At 36.4% G+C, this 17,857-nt stretch overlaps 1 protein-coding gene across 2 annotated transcripts in view; it reads right to left on the reverse strand.

Annotated features, from left to right (window-relative positions):
• The window catches only part of ABCA13 (ATP binding cassette subfamily A member 13), a 218,324-nt gene that overhangs the window by 120,156 nt on the left and 80,311 nt on the right, over positions 1-17,857 (reverse strand). For both annotated transcript variants that reach the window (XM_080379025.1, XM_080379026.1), the window contains exons 29-35: positions 14,867-15,043; positions 12,518-12,818; positions 11,578-11,692; positions 10,023-10,352; positions 8,056-8,125; positions 3,566-3,700; positions 2,075-2,212 (exon numbers count right to left, since the gene is read on the reverse strand). In XM_080379025.1, coding sequence (XP_080235151.1) covers positions 2,075-2,212; positions 3,566-3,700; positions 8,056-8,125; positions 10,023-10,352; positions 11,578-11,692; positions 12,518-12,818; positions 14,867-15,043 — 1,266 coding nt within the window. The remainder of the gene's footprint in view (positions 1-2,074; positions 2,213-3,565; positions 3,701-8,055; positions 8,126-10,022; positions 10,353-11,577; positions 11,693-12,517; positions 12,819-14,866; positions 15,044-17,857) is intronic.

The following is a 17,857-nucleotide window of genomic DNA, read 5'->3' on the forward strand; positions in this document are numbered from 1 at the left end:
CCACCACAGTACTTTATGGATCAAATATATAAATTATAGATTTATATATAAAATCTATTATGTATAATTCTATTTTATGTAATAATTTTATATATCATTAAATATAAACAAATGCTACAAGGAAATAGAAATATGCTTTATATAAAAATATATAAATCAGATTACAAATTAAAAATTATGCAATGAGGTCAAGGATTGGTTTCTTTAGGCTGTGAATGAAAAAGGGGTTTTTGCTCCTTTCACAATGTTAAGTTTAGAAAGAACTTTTGCCAGAAGCTTGAGTTTACCTTACAGAAAGACACCAGCACCTGTGACATTTCATGAATCTCTCCTCCAGTTAGCTTCTCTATCTTTTGGTCTGCAGACTAAAACCACTAAACAAATATTATTCATGCCCTTTCCACTGCTTCCCAAGTTTTGAAGTACATCCTGGAACTTAATAAAAAATCCTTTAAATACAGAGTGAGCCTCAGACAATGTATCTCAGATAAAATTCAGAGGAAGAGCTCTAAATTGCTTGAAAGTATTAAATTGATTACCCTAGGACTTCTCCTAACAGGAGTTCCAAGTGGGTACTCAGCACCCAGATCTCTGCCAGCCCTACTGTAGTTGTAGTTCCAGCTTGTAGGACCTACATTCCCACCAGCCCTTCCCTGTCACACCTCTGATTTCCAAAGCGCTTTCCAACCCCACTGAATCAGCCCTTACCTGGGCCATATAGAACAAATGGAGAAATTACCTGGGAGCAAGTCATTTTGCTGTTCCAAGCAAATTATCCATGAATGCCTTTATCCTGTTATCAGTACAAGGATGCCCAATTCTAATGAAAGAGAGTAAGTTCCTTTGCATGCATGGCAATGTTAGAGTGCACAAAAAGGCAATTTACTACCAAGCATGAGGTGCATCAGTTTAAGCAGAGGAGAGGCGAGACGAACAGATCCACAAAGTTGCAGGCAATCATTTGGATGGCTGGAGCCAGAGCCCATGCTAGTAACATTTCAGGCAGAGAAAAGGGGGTTTTCTTTAGTCTCCGCAGAGGGTGTGGTGAAACCAAAGGGAAGTCTTCATTTTATGTAAGGACCAAAGACAATTATCTCAACAAAATGGAATTGTTCCAAATTGCAGAAATTCAGACAAAATTCATACTGATAGTTTTTCCACAAATATTAGCACGAAACAAGAAATTTTCAAGTTTGCCCTTCTGGAGGAGATATCAATACACAAAACTGCTGAGTTGTTTGGCTTGCTCACCTACGCTACAGACAACTGGATCGTCTCCAAACCACTGTAACTTCCAAAAAACCCCCAACAACCCACCATGTTCTTCTGATGCCCTAGAGAGAATATAGGTGAGGGTGACTGACTTCATTCACAAAACAAATCAGAAGTAAGCAAGTCCTTAAAGAGATCTGAGAGAGGAAAAAAAACACTAAAAATCTAAATTAGTTTTAAGCAAGTGAACAAAGAAATAGAGGAGCAGTGAAAGTATCTGGAGGCAGATAAAAATTAGGTACAATACCTGCAGCTTTTTAAACAAAAGTCTAAAAAGCAGAGACAGAAAGAACAGTGATCATAGAAGAGGGAAATAAGAAAAAGGGAAATAAATGAACAAAGCTAATTTTTCCACTTAAACGAGAAGCAAATAAAAAGAGCAGAGGAGGAGGAGGAGGAGGAAGAAAATCAAACTGCAGAGGAAAAAAAAGTGTTAATGAAGCACAACACTTTTCAGATTCAGTAAGGGATGAAAAGGTTCAAGGAGCTTCAGAAGAACCTAAAAAAGCAAAGAAGCAATACACTGGGACAGGATGAACCCAAGAGACAGTTATTTTACATTTTTTAAAGAGTTTTAATAAATATATATGTACAATAGTTTTAATTGAATGATTCAAGCATTACTGGTGACTGCACAATTAACAGTATATGATGTTCGTAGTATACATTATATAATGGAGGAGAGAAAGGGACAAGATCTAAACACCTAATAAAGGACCAAGCAGTGATAAAAGCTGATTGAAAAAAATCAGCACAGCATTCAGAAAAAAGACTTTATTAAAATTCTATTATGATTACAAACCTTTTTCTTGGAAGTTTTCATTGAAGAAAAGCATATTAGAATTCAGATGATGCCTCTTCCTCCTCTCTGCACCACACAGGTTCTTCCAGTAGGCAACAGTAAAGGGAAAGTACCATCGGTTCTTTAATCCAACTTTTCCTAGAAGAAAATTATGATAAAAACTCTTGCAAAATTTATATTCATTTCATATTTGTTTGTAGGCTACTAATGTCCTATTGTCCCTTATGAAGAGCTGATTTGACCATTTAATTAGCTCAAACTCCTAGCTGCACTTAACAAACCTTAATAAAGGGGGGGAAAGAAGTCATTTGGCCATAACAGCAAGTCCTGCCATAAAATAATCAGTCCTCAGTGATACTGTGCTTTGCTTTACCTCCAAATCATCTTTAAAGTGCAACACAATCATAAAGCCAACAATATGTAGTCACAGCCTAACATAATCTTGTAACCTAGAGGAAAGAAAATGCACCAAATGGCCTGCCAAGGCAAACAGTCTTATTTTTCATTAAACGATAATCCATTACGCCAATCATTAAAGATTATTCTTCCATTACTATCTGCACAATTTAAACAAATCAGACAGCATAAGAAACATTTATTGTAGCATGCAAACAGAAGGGGAAAAAAATACATTCCTACACACAACCTAAACTTTGGCATTGCCCAATCTTTCCAGGATTCACTTACCGATCACACAATACACTCTGTGTGTTTGGAGTCGCATTTCATTGACACTGAAGGGCAGACATCAACTTAAGCTAAAGTCTGTAAAATTCAGTTGTATATTCCACACACCCCTGTCTTTCAATGAAAATTTCATTTTTTATTTTTACATTTTTAAAACAAACAGAGAGTAGCTGGAAGTAAAGGTGACCTATGCAAATCAGAAGAAAGGTAAATTTCAAACAGCTAGTGAGGCATTAGCTTACGATTAAAAATGCATCAACCAACTCCATAATATTCATAAAACTTGGTTAATAAAAAAAAAGTCCCACTTTCTGAAAATATACTTGAAAGTTAATTAGTTTCCTTTATGCATTGGACTGTGGACTGACTGGGATATATTTACCAGGCAGTTTGAAGTCTTTGTGATCTGAAAACTTGTGGTTCATGGGTTTCAACCCAAGTACTGACTCAGAAGATTCACCATATTCACAGGAAGTTTTGCAACTAGACTGAGCTCTGTTATTGTAAAATACCAACAAATTCCTAAATCTTTCAAATATTAGTCATTTCCATCAGCAAACAAAAGCTATTTCCTGCCCAGCTACAAATTCTAGTCCATGTGTTAGCACTATGCAATATTTATGTATGTAGGAAGACTTTCTTACCCAGTCCCTAATGATAATCGCCTAGTTTTGCATATCAAACCTTGGTTCAGAATAAGATATGTTTTTGTTTTAGTTGCATTCAATGAGAAAAGCCAATTCTATCCATTCCATTCAATAACTTCTTCAAAAACATAAAATAAGAACAAGTCCATGATCTTACCAGGAAGAATATTGCTGAAATACCAGCCACCTATAAAATATAAAATGGAGTCAAAGAACATCATCCAGCATATCCATCCAAAGGTCATGTATCCTCCTTGTGCCATTGACTGGTGCACATTATTCCACTGAATTCCTGGTAGTAATAGTAATAATAATTATTATTTTTAAAAGGTCAGTGCTAAATCAGTACAGCATTAAAGATCACAAACACATCACTACACACTTCTGGGTATTTAAGCACTGACACAAGAAAGACCATAGTTAATAACAGTAATCCTAATGAATAGAAGTGACTTTTTATGCTTCTACAAGCCTCTGTTTAGAACAGCAGGTGACACTGCTGGTGGGAGAATGCAGAAAAGCTGTTGTAGAAAAGGCTGTTTATGAAGTTTTAGCTGGCCCTTAATTTGGCATAAGAAAAAGAACTACAACTCTGACAAAATGGGGCACTGACCTCACCAGTAAATAAGGCTTATGTCATTCTGCTGATATTATAAAAATGGGTTACACAAAGTTTAAAGTCATTTATATAATGCTTAATCTGAAAACTTGAATCTGTGAATTCTAAGAAGCAAGTATTTGTGAGCACTAACTGTATTCAGAGGTAAACTGGAACAACAAACTCACTGAATAATTGCTTCATAAAATTATTACATTGCAGAAGACATGAAAGGAAGAAAGGAGGATTAGGGGATTGGAACATCTCCTTCAAGAGGAAGGATGAGAGAGCTGGGACTGTTTAGCCCAGAGAAGAGAAGACTGAAAGGGGATCTTACCAATGTCTACAGATATCTTAAGGACAAGTGTCAAGAGGATGGGACCAGGCTCTTTTCAGTGGTGCCCAGTCACAGGACAAGGGGCAACGGGCACAAACTACAATGCAGAAAGTTTCATCTGAATATCAGGAAAACTTCTTTGAGGGTGACAAAGCACTGGAACAGGCTGCCCAGATGCCCAGAGAGGCTGTGGAGTCTCCCTCTCTGGAGACATTTAGAACCTACCTGGACATGATTCTGTGCAACCTGCTCTAGGAGAATCTGTTTTAACAGAGGGTTGGACTAGATGGTTTACAAAGGTCCCTTCCAACTCCAACCATTCTGTGATGGTACAAATCACTAGTACTACAGAAAGCTACCATATTGCTAAATGGAAAACAAAAGTAACCAAACTGTAGATTTACAAAAAGCATTGCACTTTTGAAAATGCTGCTTTGTTTGCAGTACAGTGGGTCATGATACTGTTTCTCCAATTCTTTTTCTACAATTTTCAAGAAAAGCAGTTTTTCCACAAAGCATGTTTTGCCCTTTCTTCAGTAAAGATGAATCATTTTGTTGAAGGGACTGGTGGGATATTTAAATACTATTTCCTGCAACTGTCTCTTTCACTCTTCACAACTTTTGTATCATTATGATATTTTTCAGTGTGTAGTGGTTTGAAATATCCACTGACGTCAATACTGATCTTGCCATGGTAGTAAAAGTATAAAGGCATTACAACCCTTTGTATATTTAGATACATACATTTGTAGACATTTATCAAGGGCTGAGGTGTTCATTTCTTACTTTTCTAAAACTTCAGCATCTATAGGGTCAGCTGTTAGCTCAGGGATAGTTGGTATCACCATGTTAAAAGATCTAGCAACCTGTTAGAGCATCTAAGCAGTTTCCAAATATTTCTTTTCTTCCTAACATATAAACGTAATAGGGTATTCTCATGCATTTCCGCACCTGCACAGTAGCTGAGTAAGGGTTTCACCAGCTGCTTCCAAGCTTGCAGAAGCAAGCTGCTACTCAGGCTGAGTATGAATAAGGTCATACAGGAGAAACATACAAAATGCTTTACAAAGTAAAGGTGATCTTTTTCCAATGTATAACAGTTAAATATTCATCTTAGCATTATGTTGAGAGTGAATAACTTACACTGTTCCTGTTTTTTATATTCTCATAAACCTCCATTGTGTTATACACTAGTGCACGTGTGAACCCAGACACAACTTCCAAGCTCAAGAGTAGTCTAACCCAATGAATAGGAAGGAAGTCAGGTGCCAGGAGGCTTGTATGCATGAACAAGGAGCTCCTGGCCAAATTCAAACACAAAAAGGAAGCATACAGAGGGTGGAAGCAAGGACAGATAACCTGTGAAGAGTACAGAAATATCGTTTAAGCACCCAGGGATGAAGTGGAGAAAGCTAAAGCCCAAACAGAATTGAATCTGGCCAGGGATATCAAACACAATAAGAAGGGTTTCTGTAAGTACATAGGTGACAAAAGGAAGACTAAGGCAAACGTTGACCCATTGCTCAACAAGACAGAGGATCTGGTTACATGGGGTGTGGAAAAGGTTGAGGTACCGAATGCCACCTTTGCCGCAGTCTTTACTAGCAAGTCTGCAGAAATCCCAGGTCCCAGAGACCAAGAGAAAAGTCTGGAGCAAGGATGATGTACATTTGGTGGAAGAGACTCAGGTCAGGGAATAGTTACGCAAACTGCACACACATTAAGTCTATGAACCCTAATGGGATGCACCCAAAAGCACAGAGGGAGCTGACAGACATCATTGCAAGGCCAGTCTCGATGATCTTTGATTAATCATGGCAACTGGAAGAGGTACCTGAAAACTGGAGGAAAGCAAATATCACTCCTATCTGCAAAAGGAGGACCCAGAGAACTACGGACTGGTTAGCCTTTTCTTTACCCCTGGGAAGGTGATGTAACAGCTAATCCTGGAAACCATTTCCAGGCACTTGGTGGACAAGAACATCATCAGTAGTCAGAATAGCTTCACCAAGAGGAAGTCATGCTTGACCAACTTGATTAAACTTCTATGATGAAAGGACTGGCCTGTTAGATGAGGAGAGACTAGTGGGTCTTGTCTACCTGGAGTTCAATAAGGCTTCTGACACTGTCTCCCATAAGATCCTCCTAAGGAAGCTAATAAAGTTCTGGGCTGGAGGAGCAGGCAGTGAGGTGGATTACAAACTGGCTGAATGGCCAGGCCCAGAGCACAGTGAAGTCTAGTTGAAATCCAGTAACTAATGATGTACCCCAGGGGCCAATACTGAGTCTGATCCTGCTTAACATCCTCATTAATGATCTGGATAATGGGGCAGAGTGCATCCTCAGCAAGTCTGCTGATGACACAATACTGGGATAAGTGATTGATATGCCAGAGGGTCATGCTACCACCCAGAGAGGCATCAACAGGCTGGTGAAACAATCTGACAGGAACCTCATGAAGTTTAATAAGTTGGAAGTCCTGCACCTGTCAAACAGTCCCATGAACCAGTACATGCTGGGGACACCCAGCTGGGTAGTAGCTTTGCAGAAAAGGACCTGGGGGTCCTGGTGGACACCAAGTTGAAAATGAGCCAGCAATGTGCCCTTGCCACTAAGAAAATTAGTATCGCGGCTGTCTTGGGCACAGCATTACCAGCATGTCAAGGGAGGTGATCCTTCCCCTTTATTCAGTACTGGTGAGGCCATGCCTGGAGTACTGGGTTCAGTTCTGGGCTCCCTGGTACAATAGAGGCATGGAGGTTCTAGAGAGTCCGTCAATGGACCACAGAGATTATTAAGGGACTAGAGCATCTCTCCTATGAGGAAAAACCGAGAGAACTGGAACTGTTCAGCCTAGAGAAAAGAAGGCTCAAGGGGATCTTATGAATGTATAAAAATACCTGAAAGCAGGGTACAAAGAAAACACAGTGAGGGTCTTATCAGTGGTGCCCAGAGACAGGACCAGAGGCAATGGACACAAACTGAAACACAGGAAGCTCTCTCTGAACATCAGGAAACACTTTTTCACTGTGAGGGTAACTGAGCAGTGACACAGGTTGCCCAGAGAGGCTGTGGAGTCTCCAACCTTGGAGATGTTCCAAAGCCATCTGAACACAATCCCAGGCAACTGGCTGTAGGTGGCCCTGCTTGAGCAACAGGGTGGACTAGATGACAACCAGAGGTCCCTTCCAACCTCAACCATCTTGTGATCCTACAAAACTCCCTATTAATATCCTCACCAGAAATCAACCATTAGAGCTGCCACTGACACCAGTGAGCATTTCCAATAAACTGCTCTAAATGCCTTGCCAAAACGTCTTCCACTGGACTGAGAAATAACACATTCAATGAGTGAAATAATATTCAGTCAGATGATCGCCCTTAAGTAGCTCTACTGAATTTCACTAAATATGAAGTTTGGGTTTGCATCTCCAGAACAATTTCATTGGCTGAATACACTCACTTTGTCATCTAACAGGATGTGGAGATTTTCCTCCAACCTGTACTGCAAACAGAGCAATGCTAAGCACTCTCATTTACTGCCAGGAAGTGGCACAAGCTGTTTTCAAGGGGCACTAAAAAGTTTTTCTCCTATTATGTTCTACCTTTTTAAATCATTATTAGAGATATTTTTTTCTGAACAAAATGAAAAACATTTCCAGCTGTAGTTTTTAAATAATTGCAAAACTTTTCTTCTAACTGGTGAGCTTACCTATTTCTTGGCCCTCAAAGAATGTAATGAAAAATACTCCTTGCCCAAAGGCAGTTGTAGAAAGAAGACACTACAACACCAAAGGAGAAACAGGATGTGAACATCAAATAAAATTTCATTAACAAGCTCCATGAAATAAAATATTTTGTGACACTAAAAGCAAGCACAAAGTAAAAAAACCTTTGTTTCACATTGACTAATCGTCATTATTTTCTTTTACATTTTAACAATTCTGTTCCACATACTGCAGTAGTATTTGCTCCACCTTAAAGAGCACCATTGATCTAGTTATTAATATTGGAAAGCATTATTTAACTTTATAACAAGTTATAGACCATCATAAATCTAGCATATACTGAAAATTTATAATACATAACGCTGTAAAGGCAAGCAAATAAATATACTTTCTATAGTAAAAGCAGTGCTCCTACTCCTTTTTGTAAGACCAGAACTCAAGAAGAGACAGAAGCAGAAGGAACACACACACCGGGTACTATATGCTGAGACAGCATTTTTGTGCAAGACAATAACATTTGACTTCCAAGAAGCAACATAATCATGCTGTATCACAAAACTACAAAATGGAAAACAAGCAAGTTAGTGTGATGTAGCATAACAAGGAAGTGTGACTGTTGATCAGTGGAAAAACACTGGTGAGCTCATAAAGGTTGATGGGGAGATCCAAAACACTACTGCAATTAATGTGTTACTCAGTGACAAAGTTCTGCAGTTTGAGAGTGAGCTGAAACAGAAGATCATTTTATCTTATTTCAAAATAATGCAATTAAATACTTTTTCTGCAATATTTGACACAAAAGGAATGCATCCTGCCAGCTGTATGAAGCAAAAAGTATAACATAGGCTGCTACTTAGAAAAAATTCAAAATCATTAGCGGCATGGATTACATTTTTGTACAGAGAAGTTAATGCTAATTACCATCAACTGAGTTTCTGCCTTTTACATTGCTAAGGTTTCATTATCTCACTTGATGGCCTCTCCTCTCTCTTCAAAAATTGCTACCTTTTTCACATGCTGCTGCCTCTGATTTTCAGCAAATGCAGGATATCTGAAGAGTTTTGAAATAAATTATTTTAAAGTGTGCAAATTATCTGATTCATACTTTTCCCTCTCTGTGGCCCAAAGGAGGGGGGGAAAAAAGCAACAGAAAAAAAAAATTAATTCCACCCTGTCTGTTTATGCCTGAATTCTGTAGTCTTACATCTTGCTTACTTGTATGCAAAGAACCAATATATTTTATCTTACCAACTGACACTGAAAAAGCATCCATATTTTTTAATAGTTTATGAATTATTCCACCAGGTTAATTTGGTATGTGAGTTATTTTGAAAGAGTGAAGCCATAATGTGAAATACGGTTTGCATTGTATGATGGTGTATTTGATGACCCAATCAGGGATATAGTATATTAAGACAATGCAAAGACATAAAACAGCACATGGTGTAAATAAAACAGGAAAGGACATGGAAGAACTGACACCAAAGAAACATATTACCTCAGACTAGCTATATGTATAGCTAGATAAACACTAGACAAATTTCCAATCTAATCCCCAATTGTACTCAATAGAGGATCAATCACTAGTTTTTGTCCAAACAAATAATGACTTCCAGGAGTTGCATGTCACCAGGTGTGCTTGAAAGTACAGTAACATTACAAATTTTTTGACATCAAAACGTAAAGAGAACTTCTGAGCATGAGGAATGCAACCTCCTTATATTTTCTGTAGGTTTACAAAATTTCCCTAATAATTTCTTTTTTATTCCTCTGTACGTTCAAAACATTTTCTCAATTTGGTATTTATTAATTGACTTATTTCCAGTGAAACAGAAAAGCAAACAGAAACCTGGGGAAAAAAATAAGTGAATTACAGTCTAAAGTTCAAAACTATGGAAAACCCACAGCATGATTGGAGAGGAAAAATTAGAAAAGGAAAATAAATATTTACCATTATAATCTGGCTGATGAAACTCAACTGGTTCTGCAAGACCAACAAAACTATGTAGGGTAAAAAACTGATCATATATACAAGGCTGGCACACAGAGCTGCTGTGTCAGCACTGCTAAAAAATGCTCCCAAAAAATAGCTTAACATAATAACTGTAGCTCCAAAATCCAGGAGAAAAAAGAAGATGAGGAAGCCATTGCTATAAGCAAAGATACCACTTGCTTTTAAAATAATGGCTAGAGCACAGCTGCTTATTGTGAGCACAATGACATTCTCCAGAAACCAAGCAAAGAAATGAATGGCTGGATGCACACCCATTGTCTTCATATACTGCAAGACAGCACAGCAAAGCAAGTTAAGGTTAGGAAACAAATTTTCTTCTTCTCTTAACATGTTACCACCAAGACACTACTAGCTCCTGAATGATGTAATTTTCTCATTAAATTACTACTTTCTTCTCTCTTTTCCAGTGTTACCCCTTCTGCTGCTTTCTCCTGGAACCACGTTCTGAGCAGGGCTGCCTCTGAGCTTATCACATATTAATATGAGGAGTACCAGTGCTCAGGCACAACCCTTATGCGTAGGTTGCAGCACCAGATGTCAGATTACTGGGTCCTCCGGTGAGGAGTTCGCCTTTTTATACTCTAAAAAGTAGTGAAAGTATCTACAGCACTGTATAAGTAAATGTTTTTTCCCAGCCTGTTGGTGAACTAAAAGTAACATATGGATATGTTTGTAAACCTTTAAGTATTAGCATGCAAATAATAATTTAGCCAGGTATGATGTATTACCCTTCTTTTTTAAAAAAAAAAAAAAAAAGCTTTTGGAAACAAGCCAATGCTACTTATGAAACATTTTTCATATGATGATGAATATTAAGTTTATTAAGTTGATTTAATATTTTAAAGCATTTTTAAAACAATAAGGCCTATATTAGAACACAAAGTCTAGAGAAATTAGATAATTTCCCAGATTAAAAGAAGTTTACTCTAGCAGTCTAAAGACCAGTATAATTCTTCAAAAAAAGTATATTTGTCCATATAGAAAACTTATCATAAACCCCCTGTCCTTCCATATGCTTAGGACATGCTAGGACTAGCCTTTGATATAACCAAATAATTTTCGCTTTTTTTCTGTATCATCCTCCCTTATATTTCTGAGAATTACACAATATATGGAAAAAAAATAATTTGGTATAGGAAGTTTTATCATTTTAGACCACATATAGAAAAACATGAAAAAGAATCCCAAATAAAAATCATTCTAATCACAAGGACTTTTCCAAAAAAACAGTTTCCAGCTTCACGTTTTATGGATGTTTTGCTTGTTGCTTTTTGTCTCAGAGACAATACTTGCATATTAAGAAGACTGATGCTTAAACAATGGTTGTGAATCTGAGTTGGCAGGTAGAACTAAAACCTACTGCTCAGAGGAAACAAGTGAAAACAAAGCCAGCTGGATTATAAGTACATAAACATACTTCAAAGTTTAAGTTTTGTATTACAGTACACTTTAATACATACATTTTATTTTCAGAGGCTAATCTGCCTCTTACCTCTTCTAGATGAATTTCTCTTTCATAAACCAGTTTGCGAACCATGCCAGCAACTGAAACCATCCATGTTAACATCATCATAAGCGGGAAAAAAAACCCTATATTGTTCAAGAATCTATGAAAGAACATATATGCAGTTATTAACCCCCAAAGGTAAAATACTTTTTAGCAGAATGTTAATAGATTAATACTGGGACTATTCTCAAAGTATGCACAAATAAGATCTGACATGAGTAATAAGGTTGATTCTTGTTCTGGTTAGAATTGCTTATTTTTCATGGAAGAAGCTAAATATATGTATTAGTACTATAAAGTTTTATTAGTATTTGTCAACAGTACAACTGATGTAATCATTCTTGCTCCATTCAAAGTTAAACAAAGTTCAGGTTTGTTTCTATGGCAAAATAATATATTTGGACAGTAGGGAATACCAAGAGCCAGTCAACTTTTTCTCCACTTTAACAGATATATTACCACTAAGTTTTAATTCTAATACTCAGGATGTTTGCATGGTTTTACAAAGAACATTTCTACACTATTTTTTTTTTTCCATCAACTTATGCTGTATTATAACACATACCAGGGATTAATTTACAGTTTGTGAACAGGACAACTAAGGATGGAAAGTGGGTTTCTTAGCATAATCTAATTTAGTTGCACCATATTTTGACACGGTCTCTGTCCAGCAGACTACTCCACAGTATAGCCACCAACAGCTCATCAGGGGTCATTTGCCAAACAGAAGTTGCATAATCTGTTGTGGTCACAGCTGTTAAACAACATTTGCTATGCTGTAACATCTGGTATTGAACATACTGGTTCAGTCTTGTGCTGAGATACACACATTCACCCACTACAAAGACCTAGTAGTTTCCCAAGTCCTCTAGTATTAATCTAATAAGGATAATATATTGAATTAAAAAGCTGAAAGTTTACTTACAGATCACTGGTATGACAAGGGTAAGGCATGGCTTGCACCTGAATGGATGGCTCTAAGGTATTTGTCCCAGTCTGTGCTGAAATAATTGCCCTTTCAATCATGTCTTGGAGAGGAATAAAGATGTGGTTGTATTTAAACCCATCAGCTGGCAATTTCTGTGGATGAGATTTCCACACTGGGTTTTTAATCAAATCTGTTCTCATGCTGTAGAGAACACTTGTTCTAATTGTATATGAAATGTGTCGTGGAAGGAGATTGCTAGAATCTTGTGTCTTGTTCTTTGGTGTATCAAAGATGATACCTGCCACAAGAAGAAAAAGAGCTTCATACCCAAGCTTACATGATTTATGCCATTTACATAGCTAACTCATGGCCAATTACCATATGATAGTAGGATACATTCACCTTTCATGGCAGGCCTCTAAAATTTCTTGACCCCCCAACACAAGAATGGTAGGTTTCATAGAGACTTAAATTTTTTACATTCATGAATATGAAATGCAGAAGATTATTCACATAATAAATGTGTTTGCAACAACAATTTTTATCTGAGAAAATTCCTTCTCAATTTGTTGCTTTGAATTGCATTGTATTCTTTTTATATCCAGATTTAACTCCTTCTTTGGGACTGATCTCAATTCTACAGTGAAAGCAGTAGCCATAAAATTTGTCCATCAAAGGATAACAACCCCTGGAAGTGGGTGATAAAGTAAACAGTACCAACACACTAAAATTTACTCTGATTTTTAATTTCTGAATCAATTTTAAAACTTCTGTTTTAGCACAGCAGAATTTGCATGTTTATTTTCTCTAGCTTTGTGTAAAAAAAAAAAAAGCAGGTGAAAGCTTAATTGTAGATGAAAAGATGAAGATACATCTGTACCAATACAGCAGATTGGTTGGTATTTTCTTTCTGGATGATCCAGATTTTTTAAGACTTCTTGATGAATGTAAAATTTTGACCTTTTTCCTCTTCTGTAAAGCTTATTTTTTCAACTGGCCAATCTCATTTTCCTATTTATGCAAAACATTTAGTTTCCCAAGACATTTCATGAAGCTATGAAACTATAAAAAAAGCAAGCAAAGAAAATTCTGTTTATTCTTTTTTAGTTTTATACCTTACTGTGGAAAGGTAAGGCCCAGATATGCCTATATCTGAGCATGTAGTATTGGCATATTGGACTCATTAGGTCCCTTAAAATGCCATTTTACCGATTTAAGCATATAAAGAGATTATAAGGCCACAGTACTGAAAAAAAAACTCCCAAGAAATGTTAGCTTATGTTAGCATATGACCCTTCCCTACGTAAACAGAAGGAAAATGGATCTAGAACTTGACAATTCAGTTTTTGAGGGCCAAGATCTATCCATCTCTTCCCCTGAAAAGGCAAACAATTTCACCCCCTCAAAGTACTCCTGAGAAATTTTCCTTATATCACAGTATGGCCTGTCGTTTTTATATTGTTGGAGAGCGGTCATTTCCATATTCTGCAAATGGGGGTACTGTGCAGGTTGTAGAACAAACGTAGGATTCCAGACTAAGTAGTTTCATTCTCTGGAACTGTTTAGACGTGTCTTTTCTTGTGTACTTACAGGAGTCCGGGGAGACAATAAAAATCAACAGGGGCGAAAAACATGGCACACTTTATAAAGACTTAAATGGGGCTCTCTTTTGGAAAGGCTAGATGCAACTTAAAACATTTCATGCAAGAAAAGAAAGCATGTGCAACAAGAAAAATATTCTTGTCTTTTAAACTTCTGTACAGTTAATTGAATCTCAGCAATAAGAATATAATGCAGGAAAAGGATAGACAGTAGAATCCCAGGGAAGAAAAGAGATATATATCTATTGCTTAATAATTTATTTGCTTTGAATAAACAAACTAATTTCTCTGAGGTGTTGGTTTAAGAATAAAACTTAGCAAAAAAAAAACCCCTTTGCTTCATTTTGAAAAAACAAGAATATAAAAATTAAAATTAGAAAGGATGTAAACTATGATCTCATCATAATAATTAATCAATTCTCCTTAGTACTATACAATTTTCAGCTTTTTTGTTCTATTTTAAACATTTATGACTATTCTTTTCAACATTTTATTAGAAATAACAGACTTCATGGATTCGTTTGGCAATTCCACAATTAAAACAACAACATAATTAGTCTTTACAATATATATTACAGCATTCAAATGTTAGGGAATACCTCTTAAGGTAAACGTATTTTATTTTGCCTGTATTATATGTGTTTTAATACATAATGTGAAGCTGTGTAAGTTTAACCTACCTTATCAATAAACATAGACAACTACAAAGTCTGATGTCAATATGAATTTTAATTAAGGTACTTACTAGCTAAAAAATTGTTTTGCTGCATGAGTTCATGAGCCTTCTCCTCCAATTTCTCAACAGAGTCAAAAGGCTGGAAACGGTCCAGTAACACACAGGAAGAGATATTTACTACAAGCTGTGACAACAGGTCAATCTGTTTACTTGCTGAGCTGTTAAGCATCTTGTTCATCATCGTTTCTAAGATGAGGAAATAAATTGGACTTCCTTAGTTTTAATGATCAGAACAGAAAGGTATGTTCTCAGTTGCACATCCTATAAGAGTAAATACCCTTTGTATTAAAAAAAAAGGAAGAAGTTTTAAAACCATAGGAATTTTAGTGTGAACTTGTGGAAGCATAGTTCATGTTTCAGTGGCTTTTATAAGTCTTCAGCTGTCTTCCCTCAATTTCAGAGCAACAAAAATGTAACAAATTCTAATAAAGTTCTAGAAATAGACCACATCCTTGAAGCTGCAGGACTTAACATTTCCCGATCTTTCCGTAACTACTCACACAAATACAAGTTACTATACTACAAACATCACAACAGAGATCTTTTTCATCCAGCAATATATTTGCTAGTTCTTTCCTTGACACTGAAAATATCGTTGTATAGGGGGTAAGAGTTTTGACTCGAGCTCTACATTTAAAAAGCATCTGAAAAAACCTACAACCCCTCTATTTTTACTTTGATCCTTTCTATGGATCCAGAATGAATGTATACTTTAAAGCCTGGTTCCCAAAACTGCTGACCTTTGGAGGAATTCAGATCTCCATACATTGGTAGAGAATGTAGAGAGAGTGTTATATTCTTATGTCTGAGAGAACAACCAGGATAGCATGGTCTAGAAACAGTCTTAACTCATCTGGATTTAATGGAAACATCTGAATTTCTCAGGTAATAAACAATATTATAAAACATCCAACACAGATTTCCATCATAAATTTTTCAAGATTCACTTGGAGATATAGGCTTTAAAAAGGATAGGTGATGACCTTATTTGATAACAGTGGTGACAGATAAATCTGAATCATCGATGTTATTCAGCATCCGTATAGGGAAATAGGAAGGTAGATAAGTGGAAAAATGCATGGACTAGTCTGAGGAACAGACATGATTACGAGTGAGAAAGGATAAAGAACTCAAGAAAAAAAGTTGAGGAACTGATAGTCTAGAACTCAGAAGACAGGCAAGCAAAGACAAGGTGAATTCATGGGTTGAGTGAAAACAGAGCCAAATGTAGATACTTCAAGTCTTATTTACTGCTATCCTTGAGGAAGACAACAAAGGAAATATCTGTGCTGCTACTTTTTTTGCAGCATTAGAGAGAATAGAATATTCCTAACATTAAGTAGTAGGGTTAAGCTTTCATATATATGTGTATTCGTATATACCTATGTGTTTGTGTGTAACTATATATAACCCTATATATATATACACACAAAAAAAAACCCAAAACCACCAGAGATCTCTTTACCAGCTGATCTTTGAAAGACCTTAATTTGAAATCAGTAATTAACCAAAAAACCTTCTCTCTTATGGATTAAACTACTGAACATTTTAGCATAAGAAATACCAACTAGATTGCTGTTTGCTTGGAGTATGGCATATTGAACTGCTTCTGGAAGCAAACTACTGTCTTTCACAATGTGCATGAATTTCAGTACTCTAGTATAGAAATAACACATATATATGAACTGATACAATCCATAGGAATGTTTTAGAATGAACATCTATAGAATTGCCTATCTTGTATTTTTCCCATTTATAAATGTAGGAATTATAAATAAAAAACTCAGCAAATCTGTTTTTACTATTATCATCATCATACTTTGTTACATACCAACTCAGCCCTCATCTTCCACTTAGCTTGTTTAACTTATGATTAAGTTACTGGGAGAAAATATTTCTGGTTTATGTAAATCTACCAGGTAGAAGTGCTATTTAAGTAAAAGGTTGCAAGATTAATAAATTGTAATAAACCAGCAATGAATGAATTTAGGTCAGAAATTAGGAGAAGGTTTTTAGTTATCAGACTATTTTGGTGATGGCATAGTTTTCAGTGGTGATGATAGAGCTATTTGTTTCCAGCTTTCCATATACACATAAAACTATTCCATTTCAATGAGGGCAGTAGAGCTGTAGCATGGAGGAAAGCTGCCTGATTTTTTTCTACCCTGGTTGTTACATCCCAGGTCACAGGTAGCCCTCTATAAGGGAAATCCCTGTGAAAAACATATCTGGGAGAAATCACAGAAGTAGTACAAGAAAGAGACTCAGCAAGCAAGAATCCAAAAGAAGACCCTGCAGCACAGCTGCCTCCCAGTGCTTCTTGAAAGGTTCATAAGGACTGTGGCCAGCAAGAAGCTCACAAGCGCTTGTGGGACAGAGTTTGTATAAAGTTGGCTGCACCCAGGAAATGACTGCAGATTACAGAGTCAGAAAGCAAGCATAGAGGAATAGAGTTGCCTTGCCAACACAAAGCTAGCTTAGAAGGTAAAGAGTTTAAAAAGAAAACCACAAACTTTTTTGCCCTCAGTTAAATATTTATTTTGTTCCAGGTGAGTAAAACTGGCACAGTAACCCTGAAGAACTGTTTTAGAAATTGATAACTTTGCGAGGTCTTATGCATAATAATTTTATAGGGGTTGGAAGAGTGCTACATCAGTCCACTCTGTGTCCCCAACACTTTGCAGCAGGAATAGCAGGGTTAATAAGATGTCACTAAGACTGTTAACCATTTTTATAGTATTGTGGAAAAGTTAAAAAAAAAATACAAACACAAGCATCTTGGATTTGAGCATAATTAGAATTTATCTTAATGTGAGGGTAGATGTAATAAACCAAGGGAATTTTTGCTTTAGTTAAAAGAAAAATACATAATCACACAGATTAGGTGACTTTAGAAAACCTCAGCTTTGGATAGAAATAAACAGATTGTGAGTGCTAAACCCAATAACATATATGGATTCATTTAGGACTTTAATTGGATCCAAGCAAGATAATTACAGG

The sequence above is a fragment of the Falco punctatus genome (assembly GCF_963210335.1).
Source record: "Falco punctatus genome assembly, chromosome: 3".
In the NCBI taxonomy this organism is placed as follows: Eukaryota; Metazoa; Chordata; class Aves; order Falconiformes; family Falconidae; genus Falco; species Falco punctatus.